The 18,563-nt window shown below is 37.5% G+C and overlaps 1 protein-coding gene across 3 annotated transcripts in view; it reads left to right on the forward strand.

Moving 5' to 3' along the window:
* PRDM15 (PR/SET domain 15) overlaps window positions 1-18,563 on the forward strand; it is a 178,280-nt gene that overhangs the window by 46,545 nt on the left and 113,172 nt on the right. For all 3 annotated transcript variants that reach the window (XR_013482842.1, XM_078146478.1, XM_020976245.2), the window contains exons 3-4: window positions 1,435-1,528; window positions 12,632-12,785. Coding sequence is in view for 2 of the 3 variants with exons in the window: in XM_078146478.1 (XP_078002604.1) it covers window positions 1,435-1,528; window positions 12,632-12,785 (248 nt within the window). In the remaining variant the exon portion in view is untranslated. The remainder of the gene's footprint in view (window positions 1-1,434; window positions 1,529-12,631; window positions 12,786-18,563) is intronic.

Consider the following 18,563-nt stretch of genomic DNA (forward strand, 5'->3'; position numbering starts at 1 on the left):
AAGTGTTGGAGAGGATATGGGCACTAATGCACTGTTGGTGGAGTTGTGAACTGATCCAACTATTCTGGAGAGTAATTTTAACTATGTGCAAAAGGCTATAAAACAGCATACATACACTTTGACCCAGCAACAGCACTACTAGGTCTATATCACAAAGAACTTTTTTTTTCTTCAAAGGAAAAGAACCTATATAAACAAAAATATTTATAGCAGCTCTTTTTATAGTAGCAAAGAATTGGAAATAGAGGGGATGCCCATCCATTGGGGAATGGCTGAACAAGTTGTGGTATATGATTGTAATGGAACATTACTGTGCTATAAGAAATGACAAGTAGAATGCTTTCAGAAAAACCTGGGAAGACTTATATGAACTGATACAAAGTGAAGTGAGCAGAACCAGGAGAACATTGTACTCAGTAACAGCAATATTGTACAGTGATCAACTGTGAATGACTTAGCTATTCTTAGCAATACAATGATCCAACAGATTTCTGAAGGGCTTATGATGAAAAAATACTAACTATCTCCAGAGGAAAAACTGATAGAGTCTGAATTGATATCAAAGCCTACTTTTTTTTAAACTTAATTTTATTTTTCTTGTGGGCTTTTTTTGGTCAGTATTTTCTTCCACACTGTGACTGATATGGAAATATTTTGCATGACTGCACATATATAACCTATATCAAACTACTTGCCTTCTCAAGGAGGGGGGAAGGGAGGAAGAGAGAGAGAGAGAGAATTTGGAATTCAAATTTTTTTAAAAGAATGTTAAAGATTGTTTTTGCGTGTAATTGGAAAAAATTATTTTCAAAAAAGAACTTTATTGGTTATGTAAGATTATGGTAGATTTTTTTTAACGTGGGAAAATATTTTCTAAATATCCAGGTTATTTTTTTAGGGGGCGGGGAAAGCTATAGGAAACTCATAATAGGTTTAAATAGCCTCAGTTGCTAAATGGGGAAGACTGTATAAATAGTTTTAATATAACAGACTTTTTACATCCTTCCTGCAAACAGAACTTTGCATGCTTTAGACACTGATTCAGAAAAACGATGTGACACCAGAAACACGAAAAATATTTTACATTTCCCCTCTTTGGAATAAATTTGCTCTTACTTTCAAAGAAATGACTACAGATTATTTGTAGACATTTCCTTAGAGGACATTATATATTTATGGAGTGAAATATTAAGACATGGCTTACTCAATCAAATGAGTCATATGTTTTGTTTGTTTTGGTGATCTCAGTATTCATTCACATTAAAAAAAATATTCATTCACATTCATGGTAACCTCAATCAGCAGCTAGCAGTGTGTTTTGCATCTACTTCTTACAAGTTTGTTACAGCATTAATTAAGATTTTCTAGCAGTCTGGTTGAATTATAGTTAACCATGAATGCTGCCTTTGAAGAGATCTGTTTGTCTGTTTACAGGGTGTGAAGACTGTGGTCAGTACCATGACTCAGAATGTCCAGAGCTGGGTCCAGTGGTAATGGTAAAAGACTCTTTTGTATTGAGCAGGGCAAGGTGAGCAACTTCCAATGAGTTGTTTATTTTATTTTATTTTTTAAATTTTGAGTTGCTTATTTTACACTTGTGATTTACATATGTGTATGTGTACATGTGTATAAGTTATATGTATACACATACATGTAGAAATTATTTTAAAATCTTTTTTCCCTGTTTTTTTAGTTTTGTCAAGGTTGCTTAACAACTTTAGTGAGATAGCAAAGACTTTTTATGTTTTCCAAGAAGAAAGAATGAGTTAAAATGTTTAAACAGAGTAATTAGAGAAAGACTTTTCCTCAATTTTTGGAAGGCATAAATTATTTTCATCATAATGTGACTTGAACAGTTTTTTGCCAGGATAAGGAAATATGTAATTCAATTTTTCTGTAGTGAGATGCTTTTATCTACTTCAGATTTCTTAAAATAAAACTACCAAGGTACCAGTGATGTGACTCTTTAGGTAGCAAACAACACGTGACATAGTGCTAATGTGACATGGTGCTAGTGAATTCAAGTCATTGAAGTCTGTTAGTTTTTCTATACAGTATTCTGTGGCTGCAAACTACAACCCTAACTTAGACCAGATATCTTTAAAATGCATTCCGTTGGTAAAAGGGGAGAACCAGCTAAGAGTCTATGGATAGCTTACACAAAAGCTCATTATTGCTTCTAGAAAATAACTCAATATAATATGCTGGTGATTAATCATGACTCGCTTTCTATGGCTACCACCTTAGCTTAGGCCTTTGTTAGCTTTCCCCTGACAATACAGCCGTCTGACTGGTATCCCCACATCTAGTCTCTCCCAGCAGAATCAAGATACTAGCAGCTAGCAGTGTGTTCTGCACATGGTAGGTCCCAGGTTTAAACCTGTGATGCTATTAATTGACAACTGAACTAATCTCACCAGGCACCCCCACCCCCCCAACTCCTCACTTCCAAATTTCCTTATTTTTGTCTGATACTTCTATTTTTTTTAATAGACTCCTAGGTTTGTAACTTTGATGTTATACTTAACTCCTCTCTCCCCCTCATGCCACATATATATATATATATGTACATACATACATACATACATACATACATACATACATATATAAATAGCCAAATTCTGTTATTGCCAGTTGCCAAAGTCTGTTATTTCTTCCTTGATAACATTTCTTTCATTCTACCTCTTGTCTCTACTCACACAGCTATCACCTTAGTTCAGGCCTGCATTACCTCTTGGCCACACTATTGAAACCTCCTCTTCCCACTCCAGTCTTTTGCCATGTCGCTGCCGAAGTGATTTTCCTTAAGTGAAAATCTAACCATGTCACTCTCTGATTTGATAGCTACTCCAGTAGCTTCCTAAAATCAAATATAAACTTCTCAGTTTAGCTTTTAAGTCCTATACAAACCTGTCATACCTTCTGTTTCCAAACTCATTTAACATCACTCAACCTCTTGTCCTCTACTACAGTCCAGCCAGACTGGCCTTCTCTCTGTCTTTCACGTATTACACTCTATTTCTTATCTCTCTACCTTTGAATTCCTCAAAGCCAGTCAAGCTGGCTTTTCTCTGTTCTTCATGCATAATATTCTGTATTCATTATGGCCTTTGAATTGGCCATCCTTAAAATATCAATGTGCTTCCTCCTCACTTTTGTCTCAGAGTCCTCTTCCTTCTAGATGCCACTCAAGCACCACCTTCTACATTAACGTTTTCTGGATCCTCTCAATTGCTAGTGTCCTTTCTTGCATTTCTTCTTTTTATGTTTAGTCTGTACATACAACTCTCTCATTAGAAGGAACTGTTTCCTTCATTGCAGTTCTAACATTGGTGCCTGTAGGGTCTGGAATTCCCCCACCTAGGGAACTCTGTACTTCCCTTCCAAACAGTGGGCCAAGTTTGATACCAAAGGAAGAGGCCAAAGAACTCCAGACTGATTATAGGTACTAGTTTAGTCAATTGGATACTTACATTGGGGCAGTATGATAGATCCCTACCAAGAGTCTGATAGTCATCAGTCTGGGGCAGTGGCCAAACTACAGGTTGGATCCCTGCAAAGACGCCAGGAAAGCCTAGTGGTAGTTACAGAAATCAAACAAAGGGGAGTGGAGCTATAAAACATATTGCTAATGATTGGTGGATATTTGGGGGTTTCTGATTAGTAATGAGCTCATTTTCAAGCTTAGGCGTTAAGCCAATGTTGGTGGGTAAATGCCCAAACACAAGATTATGGACTGGCCATGTACTGATCACTGTGTCCATGTTATATCTTTCATCAGTCACAGTAATGGCAATTTAATTGGGATGACATTGAATAAGTAGTTTAGGTAGAATTTTCATTTTTATTATATTGGTTTTGCCCACTCCTGAACAATGAATAGTTCTTCAGTTATTTAAATTTGACCATTTGTATGTAAAGGGTATTATAGTTCCTGGGTTTGTCTTGGCAGGTACACTTCCAGGTATTTTATACTATCTACGGTTATTTTAAATGTGGGGTTTTTTTTGTTTTTTTGGGTTTTTTTTTGGCAATTGGGGTTAAGTGACTTGCCCAGGATCACACAGCTAGTAAGTGTCAATTGTTTAGTCTGAGACTGGATTTGAACTCAGGTCCTCGTGACTTCAGGGGGTGCTCTATCCACTGTGCCACCTAACTGCCCCAAATGGGGTATCTTTTTTCATCTTTTCTTGCAGGGCTTTGTTGGGTCATAAATAGAAATGCTGATGATTTATGTGGGTTTATTCCATATCCTGCTACTTTGCTAAAATTGTTTAAATTAACTTTTTAGTTGAATTTTTAGGAATTTTCAAGTATACCATCATATCATCTGCAAAAAGAAATAGTTCTGATTCCTTCCTTTCTTTTTATTATTGCTATTGCTAGCATTTCTAGTACAATATTGAATAATATCATTAATAATGAACATCCTTGTTTCACTCCTTATCTTATTGGAAAGGCTTTAGCTTATCTCTATTACAGATAATGCTTGGTGATGGTTTTGGGTAGATACTTCTTAACATTTTAAGGAAAAATTCATTTATTCTGATACTTTCAATATTTTTAATACTTGAGTGTTGTATTTTGTCAGAAACTTTCTACATCAGTTGATATAATTTATGGTTTTTGTTACTTTGTTATTGTTTTAATCAATTATGTTAATAGTTTTCCTTATGTTAAAATCATCTTTGCATTCCTAGTATAAATCCCACTTGGTCACAATGTGTAAGCTTAGTGATATATTGTTATAGTTCACTGGCTAGTATTTTATTTAGGATTTTTGCATTACTATTCATTAGGGAAATTGGTGTGTAATTTTCTTTCTCTGCTTTTGTTCTTTCTGGTTTAGATATCAGCACCACATTTGTTTCATAAAAAGAGTTTGGCAGAACTTCTTTTTCTATTATTTCAAATAATTTATTTAATATTGGAATTAGTTTATCTTTAAATATTTCATAGAATTCACTTGTAAAGCCATCTGGTCTTGATGCTTTTTTCTTAGGAAGCTCATTTATGGCATATTCAATTTCTTTCTTTTTTTTTTCTTTTTTTTTTTTTTTAGGCAGTTGGGGTTAAGTGACTTGCCCAGGGTCACACAGCTAGTAAGTGCCAAATGTTTGGTCTGAGGCCGGATTTGAACTCAGGTCCTCCTGACTTCAGGGCCAGTGCTCTATCCACTGTGCCACCTAGCTGCCCCTCAATTTCTTTTTCTAAAATAGGCTTATTTAGATATTTTGCTTCCTCTTCTGTTAAACTGGGCAGTTTATATTTTTGTATATATTCTTCTATTTCACTTAAATTGTTAAATATATTGGCATATAATTAGGCAAAATGACTTCTAACAATTGCTTTAATTTCTTCTTCGTTAATGGTTTATTTACCCTTTTCATTTTTGATACTGATTTAGTTTTCTTCTCTCTTTTTAAATCATATTAACCAAAGGTTTTCATAAAACCCATATCTAGTTTTATTTATTAATTCAATTATTTTCTTACATTCAATTTCATTAATCCCACCTTTAATGTTTAGGATTTCCAATTTGGTGTTTAATTGGGGATTTAAAAATTTGTTCTTTTTCTAGTTGTTTTACTTGTATACCTGATTCATTGATCTACTTTCTCTATTTTTTGATGTAAGTAAGCATTTAGAGGTATAAATTTTCCTCTGATTACTGCTTTTGTTGCATCTCATTAAGCTTTGGTATATTGTCTCATTATTATCATTCTCATTAATGAAATTATTGATTGTTTCTGTGACTTGTTCTTTAACCCCCTTATTGTTTAAGATTAGGTTATTTAATCTCTAATTAATTTTTAATCTTTGTTTCCATGGTCCTTTATTAAATATGGTATTTATTGAATTATGATCTGAAAAGGATCCATTTAATATTTCTGCTTTCCTACTTTAACTATAAAATTTTTATGCCCTAATAGATGGTCAGTTTTTGTTAAGGTGCTGAAAAAAGGTATATTTTTTTCTATTCCCATTCAGTTCTCTCCAGATTTCTATCCTATCTAGCTCATCTAAGATTTCTATTTCTTATCATCTTCTTGACTTCTTTCTTATTTATTTTTTGGTCAGATTTATCTAGTTCTGCTAGGGGAAAGTGGAAGTCTCCCACTGTTATAATTTTGCTGTCTGTTTCCACCTGTAATTCATTTAGCTTTAGCTTTTCCTTTAAAACTATGGATGCTATAGTATTGTGTGTGTGTGTGTGTGTGTGTGTGAGTGTGTATTTAGTATTGATATTATTTCATTATCTGTGGTTTGACATAATGTGGTTTCCTAGTTTATCTCTTAATTAAATCTATTTGTGTTTTAACTTTGTCTGAGATCATGATTGCTACCCCTGTTTTTTACATCAGCCAAATCATAATAAAATTTATTCTAGCCATTTAGTTTTACTCTGTGTCTCTCATTTTTACATGTGTTTCTTGTAAACAACATGTCATTGCATTCTAATTTTTTTTTTTTGCTTTTTGGTGAAGTAATCAGGGTTAAGTGACTTGCCCAGGGTCACACAGCTAGTAAGTGTCAAATGTCTGATTTTGAACTCAGGTCCTCCTGACTCCAAGGCTGGATCTCTATCCACTGTGCCACCTGGTTGCCCCTGTGTTCTGATTTTTGATCCATTCTGTTATCTGTTTCTGTTTTATGGTTAAGTTCATTCCACATACCCCCAAAGTTAAAATTACTAGTTGGATATTTCCCTCCATCCTATTTTTCCTCCCTGTTTATCTTTTTTCTCTTTTTTTTGCCCTATCCATCTTCAGAAATCTAATTTACTTCTGACCACTGCCTTTCTACTCTGCATACCCTTCTAGGAGTCTCTCCCTTATCTTATCCCCTTGCCCTAATATTTCTTAATCTGTACCCCCTTCTAAGAGCCCCTCCCTTATCCTATCCACTTGCTGTCCTGTTTCTTTGTAATTTAAGAAAACTTTTATACCCTATTATATGTATATTATTCCTTTTTTTGATATAAATTTATTTATTTTTAGTTTTCACAAGATTTTGAGTTCCAAATTTTCACCCCATCTCACCGCTCCCCCCACCCCAAGATGGCATGCATTCTGAATACCCCTTCCCCTAGTCTGCCTCTCTTCTATCTCTTCCCCCCCTTCTCTTATCCCCTTCCCCTTCTATTTTCCTGTAGGGCAGGATAGACTTCTGTACCCCATTTCCTGTATTTCTTATTTTCCAGTTGCATGTGAAAACTTTTTTTTAAAACATGTGTTTTTAAAACTTTGGTTCCAAATTTTCTCCTTCCTCCCTCCCACCCACCCTCATTGAAAAGGCAAGCAACTCAATATAGGTTACATGTGCAGTTATGCAAAACACTTCCATAGTAGACATGTTGTCAAAAACTACCTCTATTTCCCTTAATCCTATCCTGCCCCCCATTTATTCTATTCTTTCTTTTGACCCTGTCCCTCCTCAGAAGTATTTGCTTCTGATTACCCCTTTCCCAATCTGCCCTCCTCTCTATCATCCCCCTGCTCTCTTGTCCCCTTCTCCCCCTATTTTCCTGTAGGGTAAGACAGATTTCCATACCCAATTGAATGTGTATGTTATTCCCTCCTTAAGCCAAATCCTATGAGAATAAGATTCACTCATTCCTCTCACCTTCCCCTGTTTCCCCTCCACTGTAAGAGCTTTTCTTTTCTGTTTTTTTGTGAGATAATTTACCCCATTCTACCTCTCCCTTTCTTCTTCTCCTAGTATAATCCTCTCTCATCCCTTAATTTTATTCTCCAGATATGACCCCTTAATCTTCAACTCACCCTGTGCCCTCTATCTATATCTATCTATCTATACATACATATAATTTTTTTCCTCCAACTACCCTAATACTGACAAAGTCTCATGAGTTATAAATATCATCTTTCCATGCAGGAATGTAAACAGTTCAATCTTAATAAGTCTCTTATGATTTCTCTTTCCTGTTTACCTCTTCATGTTCCACTTGAGTCCTGTATTTGAAAGTCAAATTTTCTATTCAGCTCTGGTCTTTTCATCAGAATGCTTGAAAGTCCTCTATTTCACTGAATGACCATTTTTTCCCCTGAAGGATTATACTCAGTTTTGCTGGGTAGGTGATTCTTGGTTGTAATCCTATCTCCTTTGCCCTCCATATATTATTTTCCATGCCCTGCGGTCCTTTAATGTAGAAGCTGCTAAATCTTGTGTTATCCTGATTGTGTTTCCACAGTATTTGAATTGTTTCCTTCTGGCAGCTTGTAATATTTTCTCCTTGACCTGGGAACTCTGGAATTTGGCTACAATATTCCTAGGAGTTTTCCTTTGGGGATCTCTTTCAGGAGGAGATCTGTGGATTCTTTCAATTTCTATTTTGCCCTCTGGTTCTAAATATCAGGGCAGTTTTCCTTGATAATTTCTTGAAAGATGATGTCTAGGCTCTTTTTTTGATCATGGCTTTCAGATAGTCCAATAATTTTTAAATTCTCTCTCCTGGATCTATTTTCCAGGTCAGTTGTTTTTCCAATGAGATATTTCACTTTTCATTCTTTTGGATTTGTTTTACAGTGTCTTGATTTCTCATAAAGTCACTAGCTTCCAATTGCTCTATTCTAATTTTTAAGGAAGTATTTTCTTCAGTAATCTTTTGGACTTCCTTTTCCATTTGGCCAATTTTTCTTTTTAGGGCATTTTTCTCCTCATTGGCTTTTTGGACCTCTTTTGCCATTTGGGTGAGGCTATTTTATTAAGGTGTTATTTTCTTCAGTATTTTTTTGGGTCTCCTTTAGCAAGCTGTTGACTTGTTTTTCATGATTTTCTTGCATCACTCTCATTTCTCTTCCCAGTTTTTCCTCTACTTCCTTACTTGCTTCTCAAAATCCCTTTTGAGCTCTTCCAAGGCCTGGGACTGATTCATATTTTTCTTGGAGGCTTTGGATGTAGGAGCTTTGACTTTGTTGTCTTCTTCTGGTTGTATGTTTTGATCTTCTTTGTCACCAAAGTAAGATGGTATAGTCTGACTCTTTTTGCTGCTTGCTCATGATCCCAGCCAATTTGAGTTTTAAACTCTTTGTTAAGGTAAGAGTCTGCTTCCAATGTGGAGAATGTACTGTCCCAAGCTTCAGGGGTTTATACAGCTGTTTTCAGAGATACTTGTAGGGACCTGTAAATTTTCAGTTCTTCCAAGGTGGTATGATAAGGGGTGAGGTGTTTACTCCTTTCCTGGCCTGTGCTCTGGTCTATTAGTGACCATAAGCACTCCTTTCTGTCCTGAACTGTGAAGGTTTCCTCTCACAGCACTACAAGGTCCACCACGCCAGCACTCCTCCTCACCCCAGATCCGCCGCCCAGAACTGTGAGCCAGATCCAAGCACGGGCAAAGCAAGAGATTCCTTCCTCAGCACTGGCAAAGAGATCCCTGCAATCTCCCTCTGATCAGCCACTGGATTCCCCCTCAGTCTGTGGGCCAGAAGCTCAGGACATAGCCACCGCCTGCTCTGGAGCTGGCTCTGACCTAGCTCCTCTCTCAACACTGCAGAAACAGACTTTTCCCACTGACCTTCTAAGTTGTCTTTGGCGTTCGTGGGTGGGGAGTCTTGAAGCCGCCACAGCTGCCTGAGATTCAGTCCTCTGAGGCCTCCTCCAGGTTCACTGCGGCCTGCATGTCCCCACCACACTGCGCTCCTCTTTCCGCCCTGCGCAATATACCTTTCTGATCAACCATCCAGGTTGTCTTGGGCTGGAAATTTGCTTTACTCTGTCTTTTTGTGGGTTATGTTGCTTTAGAATTTGTTTAGAGCCATTTTTATAGGTATTTGGAGGGGTTTGGGGGAGAGCTCAAGTAAGTCACTGCTTTCACTCTGCCATCTTGGCTCCGCCCCCCACCAATGTTCATGTTATTCCTTCTTTAACTCAGTTCCAATGAGAATAAGGTTCCCACACTACTCTCCCTCCACCCTTTCCTCCTCTCCACTGTTACAGTTCTTCCATTCATGCCTATTTTGTATGAGATAATTTGTTCCATTTTATGTATTCCTACCCAGTTTTATCTTTTATTTTTATCTCGTCATAATCAACTCAACCTCAAGCCTTCGATCTATATATACTCTTTTGAACTATGCTTATAATGGCAACATTCTTAAGAGTTACAAATATTTTCCCATGTAAGAAGTAAACAGTTTAACCTTATTAAATCTCTTATAATTAGTCTTTCATGTTTACCTTCTTATGTTTCTCCTGATACTTGTAAGTCAGATTTTCTCTTCAATTCTGATCTTTTCCTCAAAAATACCTGAAAGTTCTCTAATTCATTAAATATCCATTTTTTTCCCCTTGCAGGGTTACACTCAGCTTTGTTGGTAGTTTTTTCTTAGTTGCAAACCCAGCTCCTTTGGTCTTCAGATTATCATATCCCATGCCTTTCAGTCTTGTAATGTAAGTGCTGCTACATATTGTGTTATCCTGATTGTGATACTACTTCCTGTGGTCTCTCCAGGCTGCAAGTGGTAGCTCACCTCTCTGCCATGGAACTGAAATCAGAGACTCTGCTCTCCTGAAAGTGAGCACAAGCAGCAGGGCCTCGCCCTTCTCCCCCACACTCACCTGCATGTGCTCGCTTATCCTCCCACAGCCACAGCCTGTCTCTGGGTCTCATCAATGCCTAGGCCCTGTGTCCTAGCTCTGTGATATTTAAATTGTTTCTTTCTAATTGCTTGTAATATTTTCTACTTCACCTGGGAGCTTTGAAAGTTAGTCATAATGTTCCTGTGAATTTTCATTTTGGGATCTCTTTCAGGTGGTGAGCAGTGTATTTTTTTTTTAAATTTCTCTTTTAGCCTCTAGTTCTAGAACTTCAGGGAAATTTTCCTTAATAATGTGTTGAAATATAGTATCCACACTTTCTTTCTTATCATAACTTTTAAGTAACCTAGTAATTCTATATAATCTCTCCTTGATCTGTTTTCCAGGTCATTCATTTTTCTAATGAGAAATTTTATATTCTCTTCTATTTTTTCATCCTTTTGATTTTGTTTTACTATTTCTTGATGTCTGATGAAGTTATTAGCTTCCCCTTTCCCAATTCTAATTTTTAAGGAGTTATTTTCTTCCATAAGTTTTTGCATCTTTTTCCAATTGGTTCACTTTCTTTTCATAATTTGCTTGTATTACTATTATTTCTTTTCCCAATTTTCTCCCAGCCTTTCATATTTGATTTTCAAAGTCCTTTTCAGCTCTTCCAAGAACTCTTTTTGAGCTTGTGACCATTTTACATTTTTCCTTGATTCTTTATACATAGCTCATTTGACCTCATTATCTTCTTCTGAATTTAAATCCTGATCTTCTCTACCATCATAGTAGCTACCTGTGGTCTCTCCTGTTTACTCATTTTTTTTTTTAAATAGCCTATTTCTTAGTTGTTAACTTTATGTTACAGTCAGGCTCTGCTCCTGGGATATGGAGCATATTACCTCTGGCTTCAGGTTTTGAGCTCCATCTGGGAATCTTTGACTTTGGTACCTCTAGTGTTTTATGATTTGAGGCCAGGTGTGGTCGCTGCTCCTTCAGCTCATGCCTTGTCTGTGAGTGACCACAGGTATGCCCCTCTACCCCTGAGCTATGTGATTAGGGACTCCAGTATCACTGCCACAGTAAAAAAAACTCTTACTTCCTGTGGTCTCTCCAGGCTGCAAGTGGTAGCTCACCTCTCTGCCATGGAACTGAAATCAGAGACTCTGCTCTCCTGAAAGTGAGCACAAGCAGCAGGGCCTCGCCCTTCTCCCCCACACTCACCTGCATGTGCTCGCTTATCCTCCACAGCCACAGCCTGTCTCGAGGTCTCATCAATGCCTAGGCCCTGTGTCCAGCCCCAATACAGGCCACCCTCCTTCCCCTTAAGTATTTTCCTGATCAGCCACCAGACCTCTGTACTGTGCATAGGGCAAGTTAAGGCTGCCCCTAGGGCTTGTTGTTTGTTGATTTGGCTTATATACTTCACTCTGGCCAGACTACCACCTCAAAAGCTCAGATCTCGCCTAACATCCTCCCTGTATAACTGCTTTATCCTGACTTTTAATTATTCAGCCATCTTTCCACCCACATTTTCTTATAAATTACTTACAAGAACTAAGGGATTTGTTGACTGTTTTGAGGGCTTTCTTTCTCTAGTTCTCTTGACTTGTATGGCTAGCAGTGAAGCAAGTGTACTGTCTATTAATTATCTTTTTCTCCCACCATGTGAGTAGCCCATCTTCTTTTGTGGTCACATAATTATCTTGTTAACATCCTTTATTCTGTGTCTTGATGGACCACCTACATAAAGTTATTCATCCAACTGCATTGCTAACTTCACAAAAATACTCTTGGTCAGATTTGTTTTGAATGCTAACATCTGCATCAAAATAAATTAATCAAGGCGTAAAAATAGTGGTCATCATCATTTATGCCCTTATTTAATATTTATTTGAAGTTTATTATTAACTAATGGTTACAAAGAATAGGATTATGAAAGTGACTAGTCAAGAACCAATAATGGCAACAAAATAACCTGAGCAGAAGTTGCGGTTTTAAGAGAAACCTTTTGATTTTCAAATCAGTGATCTCACTGAATTAAGTGCCGTTTGGGGGCCATGTTTCTGTTTTGTTTCATTTTCAGGTCATCTCTTCCTTCTAACTTAGAGATCAAACAATTAGGAGATGGAACTGAAGGAGTATTTGCAATAACTCAGTTGGTCAAGCGAACACAATTTGGTCCATTTGAATCCAGGAGGGTTGCCAAATGGGAGAAGGAATCTGCTTTCCCACTGAAGGTATGAAATCACCAGACATGAGATCTTTTTGCTTTAATGGTGTCAATGCTCTATAAATATAAAAGAATTCTACTAGTTTTTATAAATTCAGTGATGACTCTAAGCATTACATGACTTCATTTTTTAAATTAACTTTTCAAATTTTTCCAGTTTTTATCTAATAAAAATTAAATGTTTTTACACAAAAAAACCCAATATAACCAAAGTTAGAAGGGAAGCTGGGGAAAAAAAATTTTTGTACTAAGTTTCTCTAATAATGTCTTTTTTTTTTTTAACATTTATAGGAAATTGATTCAAATTTATATGAATAGTTGCCATTCCCTAACTGGTAACTGCTATGATCTTATTTCTAAGAAAATAATGCTTCCTTATTTAAAATATACATTTATGCCACAATGATATCGAATATAAACATTTTTCATTACTTAACCTTTCAAAATACTTCCATTTAGGGTAATATGTGCTGAATGATTAGAAAACAATGTTTTTATTTTATGCCTTTGCAGGCTAGATTCATAATATGTTTTTACTGTGTGAGCATGTACATGTAAAAGTAGGGGAATAATATGGGAATAAACATGTGTGCCAGACATTGTGGTAAGTGCTTTAAAAGTATTATCTCATTTGATCCTAACAACAACCATATGAGGTAGATCCCCATTTTACAGTTGAAGAAACTGAGGCAGACAGAAGTTAAGTGAATTACCCACAGTCACACATCTTGCAAGTTTCTGAGGCTGGATTTGAACTTAGCTCTTCCTGAATCTAGGTCCCAGTGTTAGTAGGTAACTTGGTATTGAGTCTTCTTCAACATATCACTTATGTTCATTTTTGCCCTTTTTTGACATATCAGAATAAATAGTGATTATTTGTTTTCGGATAGTTTAGAACCACACAAGGAAGACCCAGGAGCTTCTACCTCATAGCACATTTGCTTACTGTTTGTTGAGTTACATAGCTGTTCTATACCTAGCAGAGGACTGAGTTCAATCTGAGTATCTATGAATTCTTGCTAATTTAAATTCTAATCATTCTACACCAGTTTTTCCTCCAAACTGTAACCTAGGGGACATTAATTCATTTCAGTTTAATTCACGATTGATAAAGCACCTACTATGTGTCAGGCACTATACTAGGCATTAAGGATACAAAGCCAAAATTGAAACAGTCTTTGGAGGAGTTTACATTATACTGGGGGCAAGGAGGGTAGGAAGCAGGAGAGGACAGATTTAACATGCAGAAAAATAAGTAAATTTTAAGTTCAAAGTAATTTTAAGAGGGAGAAAGTATTAATATCTGAAGATAGTTGTGGGGAATAAAAAGAACTTTCCTCCCATAAGGTCACCCAGTGCAAAGGTACCAAGATGAGATCTGTAGTGTCATGTGGGAGGAATAGCAAATAGGTCAGTGTAGCCAGATCAATGTATGTGTGTGTGTGTGTGTGTGTGTGTGTGTGTGTGTGTGTGCGCGCACACGCGCACGCAGTCATGGGAGATGGTGAAGGAGGAGGGAGGAATAAAGTGTAAAAATACTGGAAAAGTAAAAAGATGCCAGATTGTGAAGGGCTTTAAATGCCAAACAGAATTATATATTTTGATCATGAGGGTAATAGGGAGCCACTGGGGCTCCTTGACCAGAGGAGTTAACATAGTCACACCTACATTGTAGAAAATCAACTTAGCTGAATAGAGGATTCATTGGAGTGTGGAAATATCTGAGACTAGGAGACCAACCAGAAGGCAGTTGCAACAGTTCAGGGGAGAGGTGATGAGGTCGTGTGCCACGTAGAGTTGTGTAAGTGGGAGCCTCTCTTCTTGAGACATTTTTAGGGCTTCTAACCCTGCCTTTCCCATTATGCTCAAGACTAGACTCTACAGTTTTAAGTAGAACTATGATTTCATCGATGTGGGTACTTCCTTTAATGATGCAGACTGTAATACATCCATGCCTTATTATCCTGTGAAATTTTCATTTATAGGCTTCCAAAAATTCCTCCCCAGCACAATGGAGATCTTTTTCTTTTGTTCTTTTAATATTCTGTAGTGACTTATAGTGCTCTTAACGGTATAGCTTACAGCCTTTGCCCTTACCACATGACTAATCTACTTCTCTGATCATACATTTCTTGGATGTTATCTTTTATTTCAATTCTTGTGTACAAGTCATTATTGATAAAATGTTTGCTACCTATGTCCAACCTGCATCTTTCCTTTACTTTTGGATATTCCTACTTTTTTTTTTATTCTTTAAGGAATTAAAGGGAAAGAATAGGAAATTTGTCTGAAAAAAAACCTGGATGATTTAGTGAATTGCAAACTTGTTTTAAGTAAACACTGCGATATGGCAACCAACATAGCTAATGCAGTATCAGGCTTAATGAAGAAAGACATAGTGGCCAGAACTAAGGAAGTGATGCTTTTGCTTGCTATACCCTACCTTGGTCAGACCACATCTGGAGTATTATGTTCAATTTGGGGTTCCACGATATAGGAATGATGTTGACAAACTAGAGGGTATTCAGAGGTAGGTGGTCAGGATAGTGACAAAATTGGGGCTATTCACCCCAGAGAAGAGAGGATTTGGGGAAACATGATAGCTGTCATCATGTATGTGAAAGCCTGATATGGGGAAGAGGCATTAGATTTGTTTGACCCATTCACTAAATCATATCCATTCATAGGTGAATAGTATAAAGGCATATATAGGTTAGATATAAGGAAAAACTTCCTAACAACTAGAACTATCCCAAATGGTTTTCCTTGGAAAGTAGGGGACTCCCTTGCTTGCCATACTCCTACCTCTCCCATTCCATTACACAAAGTGACTGAATGATTATTTGTTAAGGACATTGTAGATGTCATTTATCTTTATAATGAGTGTGATGAAGTGATTTTTAGTTTCTTTCAAACTGAGATATTCTGTGATCCTGAGAGCATGGTGTGCCATGGTTTATAGACATGAAGTATTGGTGTTTCCCAGATTAATTTATCCTGCTGTTTTTGTTGTACTCAATTCTGCTCAACCCATTGTCCGTATATAGTCAGTACCATTCCATTGAAGATACATGTACTGTTAAATTAACTCATTAAGCTCCCATCCAGCTATATGCCATTTATAATCTGGGATTTTTTTTTGTTTTGTTTTTGAGGTTTTCTGTGTTCATTGTTAGCCCAGTTTCTTTTGAATGGTTATGAATTTCATTAAGAAGTAGAATGTGCTGAGCCTAACTCAGGTTGGTCTCCTGGTTGTTTAGGTCCAGTACTGGAACAGATAAAGGCACTGGCAAATCATTCAGCAATCAAAACAAGTTTTACTTAACCAGGAAGAACACAACACTGAACCCTTGTAGATAGTCACCTTACCCCTGGCACACCAAAATATGTCTGCTCAGCAGGGCAGGCTGTGGGGACTTGCTGGCTTTGAGACTTCTACCGAGTCTAAAACCCCTGATTCTAGGCAGCCAGCATTTTTGTGCTCTTAGGTAAAGGGAAGCCATGACACTATGGCCTCAAGCCAACAGCTAGAAACTTGAGCTCTGGTCCCTCTGGCCAAATCAAGTCTTGGGAACAGCTTTCTTAACTATCTGGAAAAGAACTAGACTAACATATGGCAGAGTAAGAAGACTTCGTCCTGTCATGTCCCACTTCTTGATGGAAGGTCCTTAAGGAATTTTTGAGGAATTTTCATTATTTAAATGGATTAGGACCATAACTGCATAACCGTAATCTCAGGGATTCCCATCAGATACTAAAGGGAAAAGAGAAAAACAAACAAACAACCTAAATTAGGAATATAAGAAAAACAACAAACACAAAACTCAATGACATTCTAAATGAGTGACTAAATGTGGAAGAAAATGAAAACCAGAAGCTAAGCTTTGCCTCCCTACTCTTAAAGAACCGTATCCTAAAACTCAGTGGTAAGCGCTGTCAAATCTTTGCAGGCCACACTGGATCTCTTGATGTAAAGTAGTAACAATGAACAGGAACAATGATAGGAACATCAGAGATGCAGAACAGATGATGATACTTGTCACAGTCACTTTTTTTGTCACAAGTCAAGCTCATCTGTAATGAAATACCTAGTGGTCATTATGCTTTTGTGTATATACTGTCTTGGTGCTAGTGTTGATAAAAAGAGTAGCCTTGTGCCAGCAATCCCTCAGTATTAGCCCAACAGCCAGGAATCTTTCCTGGGAGCTCCAATGGGGAGATACCAGATTTCTGCTGCTTAAGAGGCTTCTGCTGGGAGCTACTTCCTTCTCTCACAGTACTTGGATAAGGCCTCTCATTCTCTTTCATCCAAGATTCAGGATTACTAAGTCAGTAAGACAGTTTCCTTTATTCCAAATAAATACACATCTACTGTAATTATGATCCAATAATTTCATGCATGCCCCTGTGCTGTTAGAAAGCAAGGCATCTTCCTGACTATCACTCTTAGTTCCCCTGAGCCCTTTCTTGGGAAGGAATTGTCCAAACCATCTTATAGGAAAGTTTCAGTACCAGCCAAGTGAGGGGAACCTGAGGTGTTTGCCCGGCTTATATAGATAGACCCCTCTGTGGGAGTAGGAAGCTTGAGGCTTGGGTGGCTGCATTGGGGAAGGAGCCAGAAGTGAATTATCTCTTTCTAGAGATTGGATCCAAGAAATTCCCAAGCTAGGGAACTCTTCCCCTTCTTAGGGTAGCATTGATTTATCATTGACATGGCATCTGGGAAGTGGGACACTTGATATTATTATCAGTCGGGAACATAATGTCAGTCAGCATTTATTAAGTGCCTACTATGTGCCAGGCTGGGGCAGGTAGGTACCACAGTGGATAGAGTAGCAGACTTATCTTTCCTGAATTCAAATCCAAGCTCAGACACTTACTAGCTGTGTGACCCTGAGCAAGTCACCTAACCCTGTTTGCCTCAGTTTCCTCATCTGTGAGATGAGCTGGAGAAGGAAATGGCAAACTACTCCAGTATCTTTGCCAAGAAAACCCCCAATGGGGTCATGAAGAGTTGGATACAACTGAAAAAATGACTGTGAACAACAAACTGCAATTTTTGTTGTTATTATTTAGGCTTTAAGATCTGTCCCCCAAAAGTTGCTCTCTGAAAAATGACTAAAACAGCGAGATTGGGGCAGGAAAGGTAGATTTGGGAATCATCAGCATAGAGACAGTAATTAAATCCATGGGAGCTGATGAGAACCCCAAGTGAAGTATGTAGAAGAGAAGAAGGCCCATGACAGAACCCTGAGGGACCCCAGTGGTTAGAGGGTCTGAAAGAAGATCTAGCAAAGGAAACAGTGGAGTGGTCAGATAGGTAGGAGAACCAGGAGAGAATGGTGTCCCAAAAACCTAGAGAGAGGAGAGTATCAAGGAAAATAGCGATTAACAATGTCAAAAGCTACAGAGAGGTCAAGGAGAATGAGAGTTGAGAAAAGGCCATTGTATTTGGCAACTAAGAGATTATTGGTAACTTTTTTTTTGGTAACTTTGGAGAGAGGAGTTTCAGTAGAACGATAAGATCAAAAATCAGATTTTAAGGGATTAAGAAGAGAGTGAGAGGAGAGAGTAGAGGTTCCTATTATAGATGGTACTAATTAGTAGGGGCAAACCTCTTGTCCTGAGATGGCATAAAATTGCCACAGGTGAAGGGTGTTAGAGGAGTTCCCACTTAACTCATAAGCAGTCAGGTTAGAACAGGAATAGAAGCTTTGTCCTTATTTAGATGGATTCTGTGGCACTACACCCAGCACAACAATGCCTACATGGCCTTCATGTCTAG

The sequence above is a fragment of the Phascolarctos cinereus genome, unplaced genomic scaffold (assembly GCF_003287225.1).
Source record: "Phascolarctos cinereus isolate Bilbo 61053 unplaced genomic scaffold, phaCin_HiC Scaffold_726;HRSCAF=1367, whole genome shotgun sequence".
Taxonomy (NCBI): domain Eukaryota; kingdom Metazoa; phylum Chordata; class Mammalia; order Diprotodontia; family Phascolarctidae; genus Phascolarctos; species Phascolarctos cinereus.